Genomic DNA, 25402 nt, shown 5'->3' with positions numbered 1-25402 from the left:
CTGTCCTCTTTGAGAGTGTCTTAGCTACTTTGGCCCTTTATTGATTTTCCAGAGAATTTCAGAATCAGCTTAAGTTCTACCAGAACAAGAAAAAAAACAAAACCAACAAACCGACCAAAAAAATAACTAATGCCTTGATTGGAATTACATCAAATACATAAATCCATTTGGAGAATAATACCTATACAATATTGAGTCTATCAATCCATGTACATGGTATTTTGCTCCATTAGGTCTTCTTTAATTTACTTCAATAGGCTCTTCACACTTCATTCCATCTCACACCTCAGACCCTTATCTGGAATCTTTCTCTCTGCCTGAAGTACATCCTTCATAATTTCCTTTAAAGATTTTATTTATTTATTTGACAGAGAGAGACACAGCCATCGAGAAAGGGAACACAAGCAGAGGGAGTGGGAGAGGAAGAAGCTCCCAGCGGAGCAGGGAGCCCCATGCGGGCTCAATCCCAGGAACCTGGGATCACGCCCTGGGCCGAAGGCAGACGCTTAACGACTGAGCCACCCAGGCAGCCCATCCTTTAGAAAGGGCTGATGGAGTTTGTTAAACTAAACTTTTACCTTATCCTTGAGGGATAGTTTTGAAAGAATTTCTAAGTAAAGAATTTATAAGTATACATTGGCAATTATTTTGAAAAATATACATACTTTTCCTTTGAGAAGTTAGCATGGCTCCTCCTTTGAAAGAAATCTTTTTTTTTTCCTCTGGCTGCTTTTAAGATTTTTCTCTTTATATTTGGGTTTATGCCAATTCACTGATTTAGTCTGGGTGCAGATTTCTTTTTATTTGTACTATTAGAAATTCATTGAGCTTCCTAAGTCTATCAACTGGTTTCTCATCAGAACTAGAAAATGTTCAGCCAGAAATCTCTCTTCAAATCTTACCTTTGTATCATTCTCTCTTTCTTCTCTTTATGAAACTTTGATTAAATACGTTAGGTCTCACTCTATCTTTCTCATCATGCAACCTCTCTTCAATATTTTCCACTGCTTTGACTCTTAGTAGTGCAGTCAGGAAAGTTTCTCCTGTCTTATCTTCCAGGTAACTAATTCACTTCAGTTAGAAATCATCTGCTCAATCTTTCCCTTAGGTATATTTGGCATAGTTTCATTTCTGTACTTTCTATTTGTTTTTTTCAAGTCTACTAAGTAACTTGTTATAGTCTCTCTTTCTCTGTCTTCAAATTTGTCTTTTATTCTTTAAACAATACAAATAGCAACTGTTTTAAATCCATCTGGTATTCGAGAATTTTCTGGATCTGTTTCTTATTCACAGTGCTATTTCCATGCATGTTATATTTTTCTTTTTAAAAAACTTATTCTGAGGTATATGTACATAAAGCAAACTATATAGTTATATGTCAATTATATCTCAATTTAAAAACTATCCATCTTAAATTATATTACTTGAAGAATTCTACATACATACATCATATAATTTTAACTTGTGTGTTTTTTACTACGCTTGGTTACTTATGACAGTGTAGTAATTACTGCCCTGGAAAAATTATTGGTGGCAATCCCCTTCAGAATGTACGGCCTTTTTCCAAATATAATTTGCCTTTCCTTCTGACAGGCCTTGTGAGTACTACCAGTTTGAAACCAGGAACTATGATAAATGGTTTGAGGGTCCCTAGACCACCCAAGCAGGACAAATCTAAGTTGCTAATCAGTGTGAGAACTTAAACTGTGGTCACAACTTGAAGGATTTATTTTTCTTAATTTCCTTTTTCTTCCCCTGCTCCAAATCTACAATCCCCTAGATATGCGAGTGGGTAGACAGTTTAGTTCTATTTCACCCTAACCTAATGATGGAATCCTTGGAATACCATCTTAAGATAGAGTCGTTCTCCTTTCTGACTCTCACTTTGGACAAACTCTAGGCCTTGACTTCTATCCTCTTCATCCCACGAAGTGTACCAAAACAAAAGGCCAAATCTAAATAGACTGGCAACTGCCCCTAGAACAAAAGCTACCGCATCCTCTAATTTCTCCGGGTTCCTGCCTTTTTCCTAGAATTTGGACTTGCAGTTGTCTATTACCTCTTCAGCTCTTTAATTCCTTTATATTTTTTAAAAATAATGTTTCCAAGATTTTTAGTTGTTTTCATCAAAAGGGTTGATCTGAAATAACGCAATCCACCATTACTGAAAACAGAAATCAATTTCCCTTTTATGACAACAATTTTGTAACACCCCTATACTATCTTTTTTTTTTTTTTTAAGATTTTATTTATTTATTTGACAGAGATAGAGACAGCCAGCGAGAGAGGGAACACAAGCAGGGGGAGTGGGAGAGGAAGAAGCAGGCTCATAGTGGAGGAGCCTGATGTGGGGCTCGATCCCAGAACGCCGGGATCACGCCCTGAGCCGAAGGCAGACGCTTAACCACTGTGCCACCCAGGCGCCCCCCCCCATACGATCTTAAAATTAAATTCAGAGATATCCTGCCTAAGTGAAATTTTAAAAGTAACACCCTAATTGTACTTTCAATCGTATGAAAGAAATAAACTAGTAATAAAATTATATTTATTTCAAATGTGCAAGCAATTATTAAACACAAGGAGGGTATCAGATGCTCATATTTAGACAGAGAATCACTACAACTATAGTGGTTACAACTGTAGACTGAGAGGAAAAGTATTTGAGTCACCCAATAATGTGCAAGTGGCATTACCACCAATTATGTGATTTCTGAAGTGGTGAAGAACTCCTGATAAAGTTCTGATCGAAATTTTAATATTCCTCCAATTTATGTGATAACTAAATTCCTGCAACTTTTCGTGTATATTAAAACAATGCCTCATGCCTAAAACAAAATTAGTTTCTAAGCTCAGATCATTATTACCACTTTTTTCACCTACAAAGTTCAACAAATCACTCTAAGTCCTGTGGTTATTCAAACAATTCTTAAATGTGCAGACTGTCCTGACCACTCAGAGAGCTGACTTCCCTGGTCCTTGCTCATTAAAGGCTAATGCCGCCCTCCTCCCCCATATTTGGAACAACCAAAACACCTCCAAGTATTTCAAAACTGCCCTCTGGGGAAGAACTGCCCACACACAGACCCACTGTACGTAGGAGACATAGAGATGCATGACCAAGCTCCATCTTCATGGAAGGAACTGCTGCCCAGCTATGAGGACAGTGAGCAGACAGCATCCAAAGGTTACCTCCTTCAAAGTCCACCTTAACCGTGGCCCACATCAGGCAAGGAGGCTCAGCCATTTGGCTCCTGACAGGCAATCCTCAGTCCAAAGCTCCACACTAATAGGCAAAAGTTTTATGAGGCCCACATCACAATGCAACTTCATCCTGTGCCCAATCCTCTATCCTGCCTCTTCCTTTCACAGGTGTTGATTCCTAGTAAATATCATGCACTGCAAACAGTGTCTCAGTATCTACCGTCGGAGAACCCAAACTTCAACAGTGACACACAGTACATCTTACTGCTGAGTCTTTCCCTAAACATTTTTGGTGGTTTGACCTTTTCCCATCTTGAATCTACCCTACAAAACCTTACCAATTCAATCGTCCTTAAACACTGCTTTCATCGTTTATTTTAAACCTCCACTTTCATCCCACTGCATATAATATAAATTTTTTTCAGTCTAGAGGGGCCTGGGTGGCTCAGTCAGTTAAGCAACTCCCTTCAGCTCAGGTCATGATCTCAGGGTCCTGGGAGTCGGAATTCCTGCTCAGCGGGGATCCTGCTTCTCCCTCTCCCTCTGTCCTCCCCCACCCCCACCTTGTGTTCTCTCTCTCCTCTCTCTCTCTCATAAATAAAAAATGTATTTTTAAAAAATTTAAAAAATTTTTTTTCAGTCTATAACTATTTTCCACAATGCAGTCCTGTCTAACATAGCCAAATTTTATTTCATATGTCACTCAGCTATAAATATGATGGTCCTGTTCCTTAAACAAAAGTATTTCTAACTCCAGTTCTTTGCAAAGTCTATTCCCACTACCTATTACATCTTCTTTCCTTCCTTCTACCTGTCTAGGTTAAACACTAACTTCCATCAAGACCTCATTAGCCTATAATAACATTCCACTTCTGAACTCCTTCATCATCCACTCTGGCACTTAATCACATACTGCCATGTGCATGCCCTGTTTCCTCCATCAAGAGTGTTTTCTTTTAGGGGTGCCTGGGTGGCTCTGTCAGTTAAGCGTCCAACTCTTGATTTTTTTTTTTTTTTTTAAGATTTTATTTACCAACTCTTGATTTTTGGCTCAGGTCATGATCTCATGGGTCATGGGACTGAGGCCCACGTTGGGCTCCGCACTCAGCGGGGAGTCTGCTTGAGATTCTCTCCCTCCCCCTCTATCCACGCCCCACCCCCCCCACACTGTCTAAATAAATAAATAAATAAAATCTTTAAAAAAAAAAGTGTTATCTTTTAGAAGCCTCCCCCCCCAATATAAAATCTCATGCACAATTTCAATGTAGTAACTTACAAAGTAGAACTACTTTGGTTGAAGCAGAAATTGCCTCCCTACCCTCCACAAGCCCACTGAGTCTCTTCCTTGCTACTCTTAACCCTCAGAAACTCCTTGAGGTAACCTCACAGTACCCAGTTTTTAAATCTGAAAGAGAAAAAACAAAACAACAAAAACCCTACCTTTATAGTACTGAAGAGCTTATCGCTGCATTAACCAGAAAGCTATTTAAGAACAGAAGTAGAGAAGAAAACTGCCATATTCCAGGTGAGTGATAACTATCTGGGCTAAGAGTACTGAGAAAGAACACAGTAATTTAAGTAGAAGTACTGCTAAGCAATGGAAAATAAATATGAATTTCACATAAGCCTTGACTTTAAAAGGGTCCAAAGTAGCCAGTAGCCACATGTGACTATTTAAATTAATCAGTTAAATTTTAAAATCCAATTCTTCAGTCCTCCTATACATATTTTGAGAGCACAGTAGCCACCTGTGGACATATTAGCACAGAACATTTCTCATGACAGAAATTTTGGCTGAACGACATTGGTCTAGGGAATGGACAGATACCAACAAAAACTATAATAAATAAAATGATACCAAGTATACTTTGAGATACTATGAAAGCACAAGGTAGAGGCACCTAACTAGGCTAGGCCTTGGAAAGAGGCCTTGAAAAGAAGGAAGGCTTCCTGCAATAAGTGAGCTAAGTCTGAAAGGTTTGGATACAGTGAGGACAGGGGAAGGAATTTATATTTCAGGCAACAGGAAAAGCATGAGCAAAAGACAAGTCAAACTTGGAGAGCCTTTGAAAGAAAGTAACAGGAAAACAAGTGCTTCACTGTACAGTTTAAAAATTAAACTACAATGATGAGGATGCTATTCCATATAGACAATTTAAACATTCAATAAAATTTCAGTATAGAAAGAACCAAAGAATTGTTTTTGAAAAGAAAATTAGTAACCAGACCTCTCCATATTTAGCTTAAATTCATGGCATGATAATGGCAGATACTTCATGAAGAAGTAATAATTCATGTTCTGGGGCGCCTGGGTGGCGCAGTTGTTAAGCGTCTGCCTTCGGCTCAGGGCGTGATCCTGGCGGTCCGGTATCAAGCCCCACATCAGGCTCCTCTGCTGGGAGCCTGCTTCTTCCTCTCCCACTCCCCCTGCTTGTATTCCCCCTCTCGCTGGCTGTCTCTGTCAAATAAATAAATTAAATAAATAAAATCTTTAAAAAAAATAATAATTCATGTTCTATTTCCCAATGATTCCATGTCTGAAAAGTCAAAATGAGAATGACTCATATCAATTCTTAAATTGCCTTGGCAAGTGACACTTAACTTTGATCTGAGGACCTGCACCAAAAAGTCAGAAGTCTCACAATGCTGTCTGGACAACTGGTAAAATAATTTAATATTGCTTATCAATTTTATTCTTTGTCCCTAGTCCATTCACTCTCATGTGCTCCCAAACAACTTTAAGACCTTCACCTCCCTCCTTAATGCACATACCCCAAAGACTCACTCTTAGCTGGAGTCTTGTTGAAAAAGAATAAAGCAATTGGAAGAGAACACATACAGACTCCCAGCATCACATCTACCTACCTATCAACGTTTGTATTTATACACTCTGCCTTACCACATATTATCATAAAGTATCCCTGCTCCTATTGAGAGTCATTCCTTCCATTTGTACACTAAATCCCTTTCTCTCTTTCTTTCAGGGAGATTACTTCAGCAATGTCCCTCTCTCCCTTGCCCTTCCTTCCCTCTCTCTCTCCAGAATCCATTAATGTTTTACTCTCTAAGGATTCATTCCTATCACCATATGTCCTTATTTTTTTTATCATTAAAAAAAAATTCCATGACCCCACTTCCCTCACTAGCTATTGCCCCATTTCTCTGTTCCCCTTTATAGGAAAATTCTTCACTATCTTCACTTCCCTTTCTATTCTCCCTTAAAATGACTCAGTCAGAGTATCTCCCCTGGAACCTCATCTCAATGCTCTATTCTTGTCTAGATCACAGGACCTCTACTTTGTTAACTCCAGTGATGAATTCTTAGTATCTTACTTAACCTAGCAGCATAGACAACTGACCATTCTCTATTAATAAACTTTATTCAATTTCCTACCTTACTGGCTCCTCCTTCTCAGGCTCCTCCTCTTTTCTCCAAATTTGGCTCTCTTTTTTCCTATATGCTCATTCCCTTGATAACCACATCAATATCACAGCTTTAAATACCATCCAAATCCCAAATTTAGGGTTGGCTAACTGTTACAACAAATACACTCAAAAGGTATAAGGATTCAAATACAATGAAAGCTTATTTCTTATCCATCTAATAGTACTAGGTTGTTGAAAAGGTTAGCAATCCATGCAGTATTCAGAAACCTAGGCTAATGGTCAATCTACCATTTACAACAGAGGCTTCCAACTTACCCTAGGGATTCTTATGGTTCAACCAACCAGAAGGGAAAAACAGGAAGGAAGGTGTTTGTATGGACCAGACCTAGAATTAGTGTTTATCACATGTGCTCATATTACATTAGCCAGAACTTAATCATATGACCACACCTAAGTACTAAGGAGAAGTATCTAAGTGTATACTCAAGAAGAAAGTTAAGACATACATATGGCAAACAGTCTCTGTTACTAGGCCTCACTCCCAAACTCCAGACTCATAACAGCTTACTCAATATCTTTGACATCTAACAGATATTTCAAACTTGACATACCCCAAATTGAATTCTTAATCTGTGCCCTCCTCTGCCCCTTTGTCACCTCTCTTGCACACCTCACATTCAATCTATCAACAAATCCTGTTGGCTCTCCTTTAAAAACATCCAGAATCTGATCATTTATCAATACTTCTACTGCTTCTGATCTGGTCTAAACCACTGTCTAGATAATTCCAAAAGCCTCCTCCCTGGTTCCCCTACATCCACCCTTGTCCATTTATAGTCTACTCTCTACATAGCAACCGGAACACTATTGTTAAAAAAGTTACTCACGTAACTCTGTTCTGACTGCTCAAACTTCGAATGGTTACTCATTTCACTTAAAGCAAAAGTCAATGGCCTTTGGTCATGCTTCTGTTCCCACTCCTACCCCAACACCTCTTAGATTTCACCTCCTACTACTTGCCTCCCTTCTTTATGCCACGGCAGCAACTTTGACCTCCTTGTTTCTGGAATAGGCAAGGCACATTCCTGACTCTGAACCTTTGAACTTGGTTCTTCTGTCTGAAATGCTTTTCCTTTACCTTCTAAAATCTTTGCTCAATATTAACCTTCTCAACTAAAGCCCTTCCCTAATCTATTTTAAATTGCAAACCTTGTCCTGTTCTACTTTTATTTTTCCATAGTACTTATTACTTTCAAACATACTATAATAATTTTCTTTTTGTGTGTCTATCTGTCCCTCCCCCATTACATACACACACCTCCACCAGCATATAAGCTAGGTAAGGGTAGAGATCTTCTATTTGTTTTCAAATGTACTCCTAAGCACCTAGAGTACTACCTGGTATACTGTAGTATTGAATACTTGAATACCTACTGGCCTATGAAATGACTTAATACAAGTCATCAATATAGTTTTAGAAGGATGACAAGGAAAATGGTGGATCATAGCTTTAAAAATATATAGTCTAACAGAAGTCTTTAACACATTTTTCCTATAAAGTCATGAAATATGGTCTATGTACTCTCATATTAATACATTATACCTCTTTCCTATGGAATGCTTAGTAAAAGTATATGTTGGCACTTTGTTTCTTTAACTCTGTAGTGGTTTAAAGGTAACGCTGAAGTAATCAACATTCCAACAGTTCTACCAACAATCAACATTCAAACAGTCCTATCAAATAGTCCACCAACAATCTTATATTAAGAACTACCAAAAGTTTGTAACAACTTTGTAAGCTGTCACTGAACATTCTAAAAAATGCCATAAAGACTTCTGAAAGGAAAAATTTTAATATATTTATTTTTTGTCTTGAAAACTGACAGAAAAATAACACTACTATAATTTTGTGAAGGCTTTTACATGTTCACAATCTCATTTTATTCTCATACCACTCCACATGGGAGGCAGAGGGAAAATCAAGCAGTGTATGAATGGCTATGACACAGAACAGTTGCTATAACTATTTAAACCATTCTTTCAAGACCCACCCATGATAACCAATAACCAAATGTTTCCTTCATTTTTTTTTTTTAAGAGAGAGAGCACACATGCAGGTGAGGTAGGGGAGGGGCAGGGGAAAGAGAATCCCAAGCAGGCTCCACGCTCAGTGTGGAGCCCAACTCAGGGCTCAAACCCATGACCTGAGCAGAAATCAAGAGTGGGTGGCTTAATCCACCCAGGGTCCCCTTCCTTCATAAATACATATAGAAACTTAAGTGTCAAACTCAGTAGCAGAAAAATCCTCTGCAACAGAGTTACCAAAAGGTTAAACTAAAATTTCATGCATAATGAAACTTAACTTTAGATTGTGTAACTTAATGTTAATATGAGAAGACACCTGCAGGAAGAAGATATGGGTGGAATATTTCAAATGTTAGAAGCATGTAAAAACTAAGGGGAAATGAACACTTTTGGTGGTTGTACAATAGGAATGTAACGACTACAATGAATTGTACTCTCTTCCCTATCTGAAGTTCTCACACCATTCCCATGGAAATACAATTACACAACTGTGTAAGAAAGCAATTTTGAGTTATTGAGGAATAACAATAGTACTTTACCTTTTTATATTAAAAAAGTTATACGGCAATAATCGCTTGGTATTCACAGAAGATGCTTTTATAATGAATGGGAATTAAATTACCTCCACATAACATTACCAGAAATTATGCTAAGAACTCTAAAAAATACCTACATAAGGCTCTTATATTAGTAATTGTTCACTTTTCTCCTCTAAGTTACACAAAGATTTCTAAGTAGAGGGTATAAACTTTAAAAAAGGAAAAGCGATTAGACCCAGGGCTGACAATAAAAAACATACAGGTTCCAATAACTATTCATAATGTTACTGTTGGAGCTATTAATCCCCTTTAATGTTAAAATTCCATCTAGGGGCACCTGGGTGGCTCAGACAGTTAAACCAACCACTCCTGATTTCAGCTCAGGTCATGTTCTCACGGTCCTGAGATTGAGCCTCATGGCAAGCCTCCTGTGGAGCCCCACGTCAGGCTCCATGTCCAGCTCCACATTGGGCATGAAGCCTGCTTAAGATTCTCTCTCTCTCTCTGTCCCTATCTCCCCACTCTGTCTCAAAAAATAAATAAAACTCCATCTTAAGACCAAACAGATACTTATTTTCCAAATATTGTAATGTAGAAAATACAGTTTAAAATTCCTACATCAATAGAGGAACACATCTAATCAGTATTTTAAACTGCTTCAAAATACTCAAAGATAAGTGACTAATTCAAAGCATCCTAAACTTTCAATTAATTTAAGCTGTTCTAAAAACAGAAAGTCACTTTTTGTGTTAATTTAATGGCTATATTACTACAAGAAAAAAATATAAGAATAGAGTATTTCTCAATTGAAACACAATTAAAGTATCTTTTACAATAGGAAAAGTATTTAAAAATATTTTTTTAAGATTTATTGATTTGAGGTAGTGTGCACAAGCGCCAGAGAGTATGGGGGGGGGGCTGAAGGACAGGGAGAGAAGCAGACTCTCCAATGAGTGTGAGCCCAACAGGGGGTCTCCATCTAAGGACCCTGAGATCATGACCTGAGCCCAAACCAGGAGTTGGACGCTTAACCAACTGAGCCACCCAGGTGCCCTAGGAAAAGCATTTTTTTTAAAACACACTAATTTTGGAACAATAGTTGAAAATGGTCTGCCAAAATGTTGAGTTTCTCTCTCCCTAGAAGTGCAGTTTCAAAATTTGCAAGGTAATCAAATACAATTGGAATAACACTCCTTATAACATGAACAAAAGTCTAGATGGTACTTACCTTACCAATGGCCACACAGGCCTGAACTAGTCAGGTATTCAAGACTTGCGCTCTATGAACACACTTGCTGATTTTTTGGCTTTTTAATATCTAAATGAAAAGCATGGGGGTGCCTGGGTGGTACACCGGGGCGCCTGGGTGGCACAGCAGTTAAGCGTCTGCCTTCAGCTCAGGGCGTGATCCCGGCGTTACGGGATCGAGCCCCACATCAGGCTCCTCCGCTATAAGCCTGCTTCTTCCTCTCCCACTCCCCCTGCTTGTGTTCCCTCTCTCGCTGGCTGTCTCTATCTCTGTCGAATAAATAAATAAAATATTTAAAATAAATAAATAAATAAATAAATGAAAAGCATGATGAGAAATATTTTATATTGGAGGGGTTTCCCCTAAGCTAAGAAATAAAAAGCTATCACCAGTGTAATTAAAGAAAAAAAAAAAAGATGCAGGATCGTATGGGCCCCAATGAAAAAAGGCAGAAATATGACCAACAACCACCATATGCATTATCCTTAGTAAAAACAATTTAATGAAGACTCTAAGATTAATAAAGGTGCTAATTCTGGAAGATCACAGAACATGACACAGGTTTCAAATGGAAGAACTCTTAGAATGAAGATGGAGAATAACATAGTATAAACTAGTATCTTCCACCAACTGACATTTTCAGTGACTTCTTTGCTGAGTAAACATCGTAATATACTCACTTTCACCCATATGTATCTTCATTACAGTTAATATTTTTGCAATATGGTAAGAAGAACATTATTGACGTTTTTGTGCAACCAACATCCCCTTCATTTCTTATAAAGAAATTAATTTTGGATATAATAGGTTTTCTTTACCTGCCATTTTTCATGAACCTCACCACCAAATAATTCAAGATAGGAGTGTACTAATTACATATAGCAGTGAATCTTAAGCTTTTGGGAGGGGGGTAGAAAACACCTTTTAGAATAAGAAAATTATTGACCATTTCCTTCCAAAAGTATAGCTAACACAAGAAATCAAAAAATCAAATTTTAAAGTTCTAAAAATCCTAAAAATTGGATCTATCTAATTTTAAGAATTTACTATAAAGCTATAGTAATAAAGATAGTGTGGTACTGGCCAAATAAGAGACATATAGGTCAATAAAAGACAGTACTAAACTCATAATATAATCAATTGATTTCAATAAAGGTGCCAAGGTAACTTGATTGAAAAGAAGTTTCTTCAACACCTATGAAACAACTGGACACCGATATGAAAAAGAATGAAGGAACTTTAACCTCTACCTCACAACATATATAAAAATTAACTCCAAACGGATCACAGACCTAAATATAATAGCTAAAGCTGTAACATTTCTAGAACAAAAACATGGGAAAAAATTTTATGATCTTAAGTTAGACAAAGATTTACTGAATAAGACACAAAAAGCAGGAAACATAAAAGAAAAAAATGATAAACTGGACTTCATCAAAAATAAATCTTCTCTTCAAAAAGCAATTAGGAAAATGAAAAAGACAAGTCACCGGGAGGCGTGTGCAAAACACGTATCTGATATAAAGGACTTATATCCAGAATATAAATATAGCACTCTTACAACTCCACAAGATAAATACTGAATAAAAAGATTAAAATGCGAGATTTAATCAAAGAAAATATATGGGTAGTAAATAAGCACGTAATTACTAGAATGGCTAAAACTAAGAAGACTGACAATACCAAATGCAGACAAGGATACAGAATAACTGCAACACTCATTCACTGTGGGTGACAATACAAAATGGCACTAGTTTGGCAGTTTCTTTTTTTTTTTAAATTCCAGTGTAGTTAACATACATTGTTATATTAGTTTCAAATGTACAATACAGTGATTGAACAGTTTCATATATTACCCAGTGCTCATCAAGATAAGTGTACTCTTAATTCCCTTCACCTGTTTCACCCATCCCCGACCTAGCTCCCCTACCCCTCCCCTCTATAGTTAATAGTCTGTTTTTTGGGGTGCCTGGGTGGCTCAGTTGATTAAGCATCTACCTTTGGCTCAGGTCATGATCCCAGAGTTCCAGGATCGAGCCCCATATCGGGCTCCCTCCTCAGTGGGGAGTCTGCTTCTCCCTCTGCCCCTCACCCTGCTCTTGTGCTCTCTCTCCCTCTCTCTCACAAAAAAAAAAAAAAAGAGTGTTTTTTGGTTTGTCTTTTTTTCCCCTTTGTTCATTTGTTTTGTTTCTTAAATTCCACATGTAAGTGAAATCATATGGTATTCATCTTTCTCTGACTTATTTCATTTTGCATTATACTCTCTAGATCCATCCGTGTTATTTGATCATTCTTTTTTACGGCTGAATACTATTTATACACACACACACACACACACACCCCACTTCTTTATCCATTCAGTTGATGGACACTTGGGTTGCTCCCATAGTTTGGCTATTGTAAATAATGCTGCAATAAACACAGGGGTGCATATATCCCTTCAAATTAGTGTTTCTGTATTCTTTGAGTAAATATCCAGTAGTGTGATTACTGGATCATAGGGTAGTTCTATTTGTATTTTTGTGAGAAACCTCCATACTGTCTTCCACCAGCAGCCTCACCAGTTTGCATTCCCACAAACAGTGCACGAGGGTTCCTTTTTCTCCATATCCACGCCAACACTTGTTGTTTCTTGAGTTTTTTATTTTAGCCATTCTGACAGGTGTGATGTGATATATCTCACTGTGGTTCTGATATGCAGTTCCCTGACGATGAGTGATGATGAGTATCTTTTCATGTGTCTGTTGGCCATCTGTATGCCTTCTGTGGAGATATGTCTGTTCATGTCCTCTGCCCATTTTTTAATTGGATTGGCAGTTTCTTATAAAGTTAAATATATACTTACCATACAACCCATCAACCTCGCTTCTAGGTCCTTACTCAAGAGAAATGGAAACAAATATCTACACAAAAACCTGAACCCAAAAGTTTATAGCAATCTTCACTGTAACTGCTGAAGAGTAAAAACAACCCTACCACCCTTCAGCTGGTAAATGTATAAATAAACGGGGACACATCCATACAATAGAATATTACTAAACAATAAGCAGAAACTAATTGCTGACACATACAACATGGGTGAATCTCAAAAACATCAAACTAAATGAAAGAAGTCAAATACATAAACCCCATACTGTACGATTCCACCATATAACTTTCTGGAAAAGGTAAAACTAGAGATCAGACCCATGTCTGCCAGGAACTGAGGGTCAGAGAAGGGGACGCAATGCAGAGGAACTAGGAACTTTTTGAGATGATGGAAATGTTCTGTGTCTTGACTGTGGCAGTAGTTGCAGGATCATGTACATTTGCCAAAACTCATCAAACTGTACAGTTAAAATGGTACATTATGGTATATGTAAATTATAACCGAATAAACCTGATTTTTCTCAAAAAGCAATTATGAACTTCCTATAGACCTCTAACCCACACCTTAATCTCAGAACTTCTAATATGATATAGTTCAGTCTCCCCTAGACCAGGAGTCTGAAAACTTTGGCCCATGAACTGCGCCATCAATTCTTTTAATACAGCCCACAAGACTAGCCGCATTTTTAAATGATTGAAAAAAATCAAGAGTATTTCATGACATATGAAAATTATATGAAATTCAAATTTCAGTGTCCATAAGTAAGTTTTATTGGAACAGTCAGGCTCATTTGCTTACACAGTTTATTAGTTGCTCTTGTGCTATAATGCCATTGTTGAGTCTGCTGAGTTGTTTTGACAGAGACAAAGCAGTTAGGCCCATAGTGCCTAAAATTTTACTATTTGACCCTTTACAAAAAAATGTTTGCTGACCGCTTTTTCGATGCATGTTGTTGAAATTTTCTACAGAGATTATTAGAATTGAGAAGATTCATGCCAGTACACATCTCTCTTCAAACACAGGAGCTCTAAAATTTTCACAGCCATAAAACCCTTTTTTTCAAGAAAACCAACATGTAAAGCAGATAAATGAAGAACTTCAAGAGTTAAGGTGTGGGGGGACTAAACATAGCCTTCAGTTAACCTCTGAAGAAGGCCCTTGAAACCCCCTAAACTGTGTTTTTCAAAATGCCTGTTGGAACCAATTGATTGTCAATCTAGTAAACTGACTTGTAAGTAGCATAATAAAAAGAGCAATGAAAAGTACAGAAAAACAGAGTGCATCATACCTAATAGGGTTCCATTCACTATTTCTTTCACTAAATATTGGAGTACCTACATGCTAGATAATGCTGCAAAAGTATCTTTTAAAAAAAAGTCCAAAACAGACAAAAACTGTTTCTCCTATGTATGTATCAGGGTAACTTAAAATCTGAATTTCTTACAGTGTTTTGTGTGTTTTTTTTTTAATTGTCCTAGAGCTCTACAGTAATTTGAAAACTACCATCCTATGGTACATTTGTCGCAAAAGTGCTGTCAATAACTGCAGCCACATTACAAGAATGAAAGTGATGTTTCATTTGATGCTATAGAGCTTCCAGAAGACATAAAGTTAATTGAGTTCAGAGCAATTTTTATATTCTGTATTGAGGGCATTCCCAAGACCCAGAAAGGAATGTAATGTTACTGGGCATCAATTTCCCTCTATATGCATAGTCTTGATATGGGAAGAAACAAGACTAATAGTTTTTTAAGCCCAAGAGAATACATGTAAACCAAAATAATCTCAAAGGGTAGAGGGTAGAAAAAATAATTGCTTAATGTTAGGGTGTAGGCTGTACTAAGAGTTTCTTCTACCATGCTAATTATGTATGATAGTAAATTAGGTTGGTAGCCAAAAGAAACTAAAAAATAAAGACTACCTCCCAGAACACGTCAATGCCTCCAGCAAATATTTAACAAAAGAATGGAACAAATGAGACTATCTTTTTGGTTCTTATATTAAGTTATCTATGACATTATGACTATAAAAGCATTGCTTACTTTTAAAAAAGAGAAAAGCTCCTGAACAGGCTCCCCTATTTTGAATTTAGTTCTCTATTGCTGATCCTGACCTCAGAGAACAACCAATGTAGGTGAAATAGAGAACGAGTAAAAGACTCAATTCAACTTCTGAGGAAGACAAAATCCAGTAAGAATTACTGACAATAAAGGCTTATTGTAATGACAATTTGAGGCAGAAATATAGGAAGCATAACAACATACTGCATTTTCTAAAACAAGGGGATTGTGATACAAAATGTTCACTAAGTACACAGCTAAATTAATATCAAGGTGTCTAAGAAAACAAAATGCACTTTGCAATTCTAAAGGAGAAGACAACTTTATTATTGGGGAAAATGAATAAGGAAGAAAGCTAAGCAGCTGCCTTATTCTTCAACAGGTAAGCATGAGGTCTTAGAAAATGATAAAAAACAATGTAGCCTGCTCCTTTCCTCTCTTCCCCACCACTCATAGAACATAGGTTAACAGTTGTTAGAACAGCTTCCCATTCATCCTTATCAGGAAAGCAAGGGACAGGGAACTGAGAAAAGTCAAACTTCTCTAGCCTGTTATCCAAATATAATTTTTCTGGCCTATTATCCAAACAAGATTAAATCATGTTTGCTCTTAGGTTTACTACATTCAAAGATTTGAGCATCCAGTACCAACATTCCTTTCTTATCTATTTACTGATAAATGATTCCTTTAACAGCCAGCGTATGTAAGTGACTGATATCAGAGAGTTTTCTAAATACAAGAAGTGAATGGAGGCCTAAAGGAGAGAGGGAGGGAGGGAGGGAGGAAGAATACACACAGAGACCACTAGAAGTACTAAAGACAACAGCTATTTTATAGTTATGCCTAACAGATTATGTTTTGTCAACCTTCAAAAATACCCAGACAAGTATTAACAGCAATACCAGAACCACACAAGCACACAGTATCCTAAAGGGACTACCTCTTTTTAGGAGTATGAGGTAATCCAACCTGGTTTCACATGCCTCATAAAGATGTGTTTTAACACAGTGGACCACATTATAAAGAAGATCCCATCCCAGAATACTGCTTAGTCAATGTATTATTATAATTATACAACTTAACTAAGGCTGGTGATAAGAAATCTTGAAACAATATAATTTTAATTGTAATGCAATTTTAAGAAGCTCCTTCTAAAGAAACACAGAAGAATAGTTAATAAATCACACCCTGGTATATCACATTTTTTTAAAAATAAATGTATTTATTATACCATATGGTCATGTTATCCCATATTATACCATATGGTCATGGAAAGAAACATTGGGGAAATATAAATGGTCAGAAGTAAAGGTTTAATGCCAAAAGTATAAGCACATTCACTTCATAAATATTTAATAAGCTCCTGTCATTTACCAGAATATCCTATTTTGACATCTACAAAGTAATACAAATACAGGACATGAAATTTGTTCACGTCCCAACACAATTTAAAAACTAAAATCTACATTCTATGTTCAAGATGTTTGATAACAAGCAGTAAAAAAAAAAATCTCTGATATCTAAGAAAAATGATTAGATTAAAAAAATCACAGTATTACCTAATGAAATATATAATATTTTACTATATTAGTTTAAAAATATTATAAACCCACATATATTGTATTATACAAACATAAAAAAAGTTTTGGATACACACCAAAATGTTTATACTAATTATATCCTAGTGGCAAGATTACATATTTTTTTCTTTTTTACTTTTGTACTTATAGCTTCCTAATTTTTCAATAATGAATGTGCTTTCCCTCTATACTCAGAAATTTTAATGCAGCTGAAATTTCCCTCTGAGAAACTTTAAAAACAAAAACAAAAAACTATTTTACTGTCAGACAACAGAACTCTTTAGAATAAAATGTGTCATTTTACACAAACATAACTTTTCATTTCTTTCCATGCACTTGGCAATTATATCTCTTTAGGTACACATAAGAAAGATAGTTAAATTAAAAGACCACAGTACATATCAGTTTGCACTGAACTGACAATACCAACTTCAAATTTTAAATGATTTCTTGGAGGAATGTATTCTGCCATCCATAACATTGATTCAAAAGAGGTCCATTTTTAATCATTCATTCCCCGCCTCCCCGATGCAAATACCTTTTATTATCAGCTCCTATAAGAAATTATAGAAGGAAAACTATTCATCACTAAACATTAAAACCTGAGAGGAGGAGGCAGTACGAAACACTTCTAATTAAATTTAGTTAGGAATATCCTTGTAGTTTCAGGAGATACCAATATGCTTTCCAATGATTGGCAATTTAAACTTAAATTCATTAGTGTAGTGGTTCTCAAGCATTGATACATGAGAACTGCACAGGAAGTGTGTCAAATACCAAAAGTTATGGCGCTCTCACCTACTGAATCAGAATCTTCAGAGGGCAGAACTCAAACAATCTGGCCCTTTAAAATAAGATAGCGGAGATTGTACATAACAAAAGACTTCTCTGTATCACTGCAAACTGTTCTACTAAGTCTTAAAGTTCTCAATGTAAACAATGTTATAATCAGAGCATTACAATTTCATGACCCATACCCATTAATTTATCCATTCTTCTACTCTGTAACAGTCTTCAAAGTTACAATTCAACAAAACCACACATACACTACAAAGTAAAGCAAGCCTAGAGGCACCTGTGCCTGGTAAGACAAAGGCATATCGGATTCATGGAAAAAATAGACAGCAGATGTGACCCCTAGTATTTATCCATTAAAAACAATGTATCCTAAAAATAAATTTCCATGTCAACGGAACAAAGCTGTTTATAAATAAGAAGGAATGTGGAGGTGTGGGGAAGACAAGAGGAAGCTTCAGCAAGTTAAGAACCAAAAGCCAGGAAACAAGGCCAAATGAATGGTAACTGGGGACAAGGAAATCAGAATAAACTAGGAAATGGAAGAAGGAAAGAGCTCTATCCTTAGAATCCAAGATTGGGGAAAATGAACAGATGTTAGAGGAAACTGATCCGAGCAGAAATGCAAACTAAAAATTAAGTGGAAAGTCAAGCAATTTAAGAAAGAAGAAGAGATATGAGAACTTTAGATCAAATGATGGTATAGAACACATCATGGGCATTGATGGAGGTGGTATAAGAGGCCGAAAAATTATTATTGTGAATAAACTGATACTAGAGCCAGCATATGGGATGAATTTCCAAAGTAAAGATGATGAAGCAGGAAAAGGAGCATTGCACACAGAAGAAAGAATGAGACGTTGAGAATTGGGAAACCAAATGCAAGCAGCAGGAAGGAAAGAGAACTCTGAGCAAAGTCAATGGAGTAAGTCATGTTATCTAATCAATAATTACAAAGCACAGTTATTATACTAAATATTATCTCATTGTTTGCAAAATATTACAAAGTGTATTATTTTATACAGTACAACGCCAAATACTAAATAGAATAAATTTTCCTTAAAAACCAAATTAAATAATTTGACAAGGTGGTAAGAGGGGGAATAATGCAAAAAACAGGCTGACAGAAGCAGAAGCCAAAGAGGAAAAAGTGAAAGGTAAAAACTGGGACAAAAAGGAGGACAACAGTAAGAAATCAATCAAATCTATTTAAAAATGGGTAGGAAAAAATAAAGAGGTGTGAATGCACAATGGAAGACTAACCAGAAAGTGCCAGTATGCAAGTGAAACCTGATGGAATCCTGACAGCTTCAGGATTCACAAAGTAAGGAAGGAGCTTCAAAGCGTCCAGAAGGATTTGTGAAGATAATAGATAACAATGTTACGGAGCAATAGAATGATTCAGAGGGCCTAAAGAGAACTAGGGTAAGAGAAGTGCAAAAATGGTTCTAAGTAGAAACTGAGGCTAGAAGGCTGGCAGGTCCGACAACCGGCAAAAGAGCGGAGCAGCAGATGGGAATGGGAATGGGATGGGACCGGGCGGGGGGGGGGGGGCGGTTTTACCACTCAGCGAAAGAGCACAGACAAACAGAATAACTGGGGGCCTGACACCGGGATGGAAAGAAGAACGGAAACAGTGGGATTTAAGGCTGAAACAGTCCAGATTAAATCAAAATATCTGCCGGGTAAAACAGGTGAAGAGAAATCCCCCAAACAAGTAGAAAAGTGGAGGGGAGGGCAGCGGCCTGAAAAGGGGGACATCAGGGAGAGCGGAGGGTAACGATGCGCCCCATCACCCCCATGACCATGTAATAATTACAACAGCAACTCAGGCTAGGGTCCGGGCCCCGGCTACTAACCTACATCTATTCACCTGGATGCCGCCACCCTTCCCTACCCCCCCCACCCCAAAATAATGAAAACATCGAAGAGATGAGAGCCTGGCTACCTTCAGCCAGCCGTGACCTTCTCGGACCAACCCTGAGTCTCGCCCCCTACTGATAGCCTCCTGCTCAACCAATGCTGCCCGAATCCCCCAAGCCCGGGTGCGAGTCAGGGAAACCCCCCTGGGCCACTGTGTGTGTTTACGTAGCGAGGAGCTGCAGGACGGAGAGGGACAAGGCGGGGATGCCCATCTCCCACCCCGCAGAACCCAAAGAAGAAGGTGGCTGAGGGCACCAGAGCCCCCACCGCCACCTCTTTCCCCCCCAAAAAACACCAGCCAGCCGAGCCCAGAGCCGGGAGGGGTGTAGGGTGCGCCGGCACTCACCTCCTCGGGAATGGCAGGGTCCGCAGCCGAAGAGGCCGCGGCGCCGGCGCCGGCCTCGGGCTCCATATCCCCGTTGAACAGAGCCTGGTCCTGCTCCGCGCCACCGCCGCCGCCGCCGCTCAGCGCCGCCATCTTATAACCGAGAGCCGGGACCGAAGCGACCGCTGCTGGGCGGGGAGGGGGAAGGGAGGCGGAGGCGGAGGGTGGGGGGCGGCGGGGAGGGACGGCCGGGGCGGCGCCGGCGGCGGGAGGGCGCCTGGGCCACCTCAGGAACCGGCCCGCGGCCCCCGGCACAGCCGAGCCTGAGGGGATTGGGGGAAGGACGCTAGGCGGGGGGCGGGGGAAGGGGGCGGAGACGACTAGAAGTCGCCGCGGCAACGGCGTCACCCGCGTGTCACGGCCGTGACGTCACTCGGGTTGCGTGACGTAATCATAGGCGCGCCCTCGCGCCGTCGTCAGGGGAGGGTTCCTTCCCCTCCTGCCCACCCTCGGGCGCGCACGTTTCCTCGGCTCCGCGGTTTCCATGGCTCCGATTTCCTACTTCGTTCTCCTTTCGGTCCTAAACCTGTTCTGTAATGTGGTATTTACTAGAAGAGCATGGGTGGTGTTCGAGGAGAAGTTAAAATCCTAGAGGGAAGAAGACGGGAAAGCCCATGTGTTTTTTCCATTACAGCGAATGTCTCTGTGTCATAAAAATAAGACTTGAAACCCCAAGGTGGAAATTTCAAGCAGAATTTGATAGAAATATATTTAGGAACAGCTAAATTATCAGAATGATTTTTGTACCCGTTTCATTAAAGCATCTGGCCTGTTAAAATGGGTCTAAATGGAAGTCTAAAAGCTTTTTCCTATCGTTGAGGAATAAAATGTTTTCTTTAAGTGTGTTTTTCGTTTTCCAGTTATTCAACAAATGTAAATGGCACTTTCCATGTGCCAGGGCCTGCTCAAGGCATGGCATTCTAGACATCTGAAGCGTCAAAACTTTAATAGTTTTTATTTTCAAGATAACTATTCAAAACATTTTAAATTCTAGGTGCCTGTCATGAACAGAATATCCCAAGGTGTTAGCTGTGCAAAATATGCTTGAAATCAGGAAGGGAATTAAATTCTCTTTGTGAGGCCCAATTACAGACGAAATTAAAGAAACCCAATTCATTATTAAAAATACATTTATCTTAAAGGAAAAGGGAATATTCGGGGAAAAAATTAAGGCATGGAGAAATAGAAGTGAGGAACATAGTGGAAGTTACTGTGGGCTCCTGATGGTGTACAGTTTTAATCACCGAAGTAACCTAAACATCAAGTCATGAGAAGCTTTGAGTGAACTACATTTTTTTACTTCCCATGTGGAAGGAATTCACCAGTGACCTCCTTAGAGTATTCACCATGATAAAAGAGATGGAACGCTGTCCTACTGACTCCTGAAGCAGAATGTCTGCATATTGATAGAGTCACTATTGAATCCAGGTATTCTAGAGGTAAGGCATATTGTGCGTGAGGCTGCTTGATTAATCAGAATACTAATATTCCTCTACAGTGAAAAATGGGAAGTACAGCCTATCAAGAGGGCATGGTAGGTTTGTTAGGGTTGTTGTATTTTTTCTTTCAAGTAGAAAAATCTCCTTGAAGAACTAAATTTAAATCAAAAAGTGATTTGGCAAAAGTAGAGTAAATGAAAATAATCATAAGGGATAATGTCATCAAGCTATACTAGTCTGAAGCACCCTTCTTTACTGTAAGGACATACTTCAAAAGTGACTGAAATAGCACCATGAGCCAGTCATGGCTCCTTTTACCCTTGATTTTATAAAAAACACAACTTGCAGCATTTTTTTTTCTTTAACAGTCCCATTTCATTTTTTTTTTTAAAAAATCAGACCCTAAAAAAATTATATCATTATGACACTCATAACATTCGAAGTTCTGAGATTTGTTTTCATTGGTTCCATTTTAAATTATAGCCTTCTTTATCAGCAACAATCTGTAGATCATATCTTATATAGTTATTTCTCCATAGAATGACTGATCTCATCCATTTAATATTGATTCTTGTTAGCTTCTATTCACTCAACATTTTCTCACCTTGTCTTTAAATTTTGGATATATCTTATTTCATTTCCCTAGGCTATTCTAAAGCCCCTACAGGATCCAGATGGGAAAATACGGAAAAAGCATAAACTTTGGAATACAAAGATCAGTATCAGCATGCAACATCTTGGCTGTATAATCTGAAAGAAGGTAAGTTCAAATCTCCGTTTGTTGTTATCTTAATTTATAGAATGAAGATGCTAATAATGCCAGCGCAACCTGCTTAACTGTATCATTGTGAGGATCAAGCATAGATTTTCCCTTAACAAAATATGAATACCTTCTCAGTCAGAATTCAGACAAGGCATAGCAGAGATGACTTGTCTCTGCTCCGTGATGTCTAGGACCCTCAGCTGAGAAGGCTCAGTGCCTGGTGGTGTCTCGATGGGTGGAGACTGGAATACCCTGGAGGCATATTTCCTCATATGCCTGGTGGTTGAAGCTGGTGCCTCGGCTGGGGCAGTCAGCCACAATACCCAGACATTCTTTCCTCATGTGGCCTGAGCTTCCTCATAACATGACTGCTTCAAGATAGTCAGACTTCTTACAAGGTGGCTAAGGGCTCCAAACACTAGTGTTCCTATAAGCAAGGTGAAAGCTCTATGGCATTTTATGACCTAGCCTCCAGAGTCACACAGTATCACTTCTGCTGCATTTTACTTTATTTTACTTTATTTTATTTCTACTCATTTTGTTGGATATAGTAAGTCATTAAGTCTAGCCCAAATTCAAGGAAAAGGCATATAGATCTTACCTCTCAATGGGAAAAGTGTCAAAGAATTTACAGTTGTGTTTAATTTATAGACAGTTTGTTTTAGAATAAAGAACTGGCTATTCTAGAAATAGTTATTTACCCTCACCTTCTCCAGAGGGGAGTCTACCCTCAAATCCTCCCCTTTTTATTATTGGGAATCACCAAGACATATCTCAGTATACTAATGAAGAAACCTTAACTTCTTTCTTTAGCTTCTTACCACTGCATGCAAAAATAAATGCAGGTCCTTTACCATAGAACACAGCCTGTCTCCTCTTGGGCACTCCATGGCCCCCCAAACCCCAGTACTGCCGTAGGCAGTATGCTGTGCTGAAACTCTCTACCCAAAAGTATGGCACTGTGTTCTTGGAGTATATAACGAGCCAAGCCAGTTTGTGATCCTCACAGAAACAGAAAAAAACACCTTCTTGTGCTATGGTGTATCATACGGGTATCAAAGCAGTATTATCTTGCATTCTAAAGTCTTACAGACAGTTTATTTTTTTAATACATCTATTTTTTAAAGATTTTATGTATTTATTTGTCAGAGAGAAAGAGAGAGAACACAAGCAGGGGGAGCAGCAGGCAGAGGGAGAAGCGGGCTCCCCACAGGACTGGAACCAGGACCCTGGGATCATGACCTGAGCCGAAGGCAGACGCTTAACTAACTGAGCCACCCAGCCGTCCCTTTCAGACAGTTGAATCAATGCAGTTCTTTTAGGTTTTGCTCACAGTCTCCTTATGCCCTAAGGCATTCATGTATTCACAGGAAGCTGGAATACACATCTAGGTGAGGAGCATTCCTCAGATCTTTGCTCCAGTCAATGTCTGGGACACTAAGAAGTCTTGCTGGTATGGCTGACCCTCTCTTCCAGTTTATTTCCAACTGGTGTTTTTTATCCTGAATCTTGCATTCTTATAGACACTGGATAGTCCCACCCATCATCTGGACCTGCCCAGTCAGGTTTGATCCACATTAATGTGGTCAACTCCTAGAGAACAACTAAGCAGCTTCTAGGAAGCTTCTACAGCTCCAACCACATTCAATGATATATAGCTGATCACAATTTAATGTTTTCTTTATGAATCAAGGTCATCATTGTGAATAACACATCTTGTATTAATAGAAGGCTACTCTCAGAAGCTATTTAGGTATGAATAGAAAATAGAATCATAGAGTTGACTCAGGGCAGCCTTCCTGCCGAGAGATACTTGGAATCTTCTCAGTGGAATTCCAGACTCTATCCCAATGTGATGGGGACCTCACTAAAATAGTACATTCAATGGTAACTTTTTTTCCCTGAAATTGAATTGAAACCCTCCTCTTTATGACATCTATATTCTGGTCTGTTTTGCCTTTAGAGGAACACAGGACAAGTCTATTCTTATTCTGTGTAACTACTTTCAAATATTTGAAGGGAGTTCTGTTTCCTTTAGTTCTTTCCTCAGAGCATTTTCTCATCTTTCTGTGTACTATTCAATTTTCCTCTTAAAACATGGTCCTAGGGCACCTGGGCTCAGTAAGATTAAGCATCTGCTTTCAGCTCAGGTCATGACCTCAGGGTCCTGGGATCAAGACCCATGTCAGGTTCCCTGCTGAGTGGGGAGTCTGCTTCTCCCTCTCCCGCTCCCCCTACTTGTGCTCTCTCTCTCTCTGTCCGATAAATACATAAAATATTTTAAAAAACAAAGTGGTCCTGTGCATTGAACACCGTTCCAGATTTGCTCCAACTAACAAAGAATAGAAGCTCTGATTGCAGTAACCTAGGATCTATGCTGCTGTTAATAGAATAAAAAATCATATAAGCAACTCTACCCCATTATTGGTACCTACAAAGCTTGGCATCAACAAAAAAACTTGGTTTTTTTGTTATGTTTTAAGTAAAATACTATCGCATCAAGTCTAGGTTTTCTGTCTGTCATCCCCTGTTGTCGCGTCATGATTAGGCACTGTTGTCACCCCCTCTACTGAACTCACATTTCTCAGGCTTTTTTTTTTTTCTTAAAGATTTTATTTATTTATTTGACAGAGAGAGAGACAGCCAGTGAGAGAGGAACACAAGCAGGGGGAGTGGGAGAGGAAGAAGCAGGCTCCCAGCAAAGCAGGGAGTCCGATGTGGGGCTCGATGTGGGGCTCGATCCCAGGACTCTGGAATCATACCCCAAGCAGAAGGCAGACGCTTAACGACTGAGCCACCCAGGTGCCCCATTTCTCAGGCTTTTTAATTCTTGAGGGAAGACCTTGCTTTTAGATTCATGAAATGTATTAAATTTTATATTTCTCTCTTTCTGGGTGGCTTAGTCATTTAAGTGCCTGACTCTTGATCTCAGCTCGGGTCTTGATCTCAGGGTTGTGAGTTCAAGCCCTGCGTTAGACTCCACACTGGGGTGGAGCCTACTTATAAATAAATAAATAAAGGAGACAATTCACTGTATTTTTTTTTTCATTTTTAAAAATTTAAATTCAATTAATTAGCATATATTATTAGTTTCAGAGATAGAGTTCATCAGTCTTATGTAACACCC

The 25402-nt window shown here is 38.6% G+C and overlaps 1 protein-coding gene and 1 long non-coding RNA gene across 9 annotated transcripts in view; both read right to left on the bottom strand.

Moving 5' to 3' along the window:
* The window catches only part of LOC148110338 (uncharacterized), a 33469-nt gene extending 13441 nt beyond the window's left edge, over positions 1 to 20028 (bottom strand). Inside the window, exon 1 of the long non-coding RNA XR_015723801.1 lies at positions 2 to 20028. This is a non-coding gene — a long non-coding RNA (uncharacterized LOC148110338). The remainder of the gene's footprint in view (position 1) is intronic.
* Positions 1 to 20356, bottom strand: part of BRAF (B-Raf proto-oncogene, serine/threonine kinase) — a 169722-nt gene extending 149366 nt beyond the window's left edge. For all 8 annotated transcript variants that reach the window (XM_087860784.1, XM_045792502.2, XM_087860785.1 and 5 more), the window contains exon 1: positions 20035 to 20356. In XM_087860784.1, the coding sequence (XP_087716910.1) occupies positions 20035 to 20166 (132 nt within the window). In that variant the 5' untranslated portion in view covers positions 20167 to 20356. The remainder of the gene's footprint in view (positions 1 to 20034) is intronic.
* Between the last annotated feature and the right edge of the window lie 5046 nt (positions 20357 to 25402).

Source organism: Ursus americanus, chromosome 3 (genome assembly GCF_024610735.1).
Source record: "Ursus americanus isolate L20-20 chromosome 3, mUrsAme1.1.p, whole genome shotgun sequence".
Taxonomy (NCBI): Eukaryota; Metazoa; Chordata; class Mammalia; order Carnivora; family Ursidae; genus Ursus; species Ursus americanus.
Note: the sequence above shows the minus strand (reverse complement) of the source record. Positions and strands in the feature narration are given on the sequence as shown.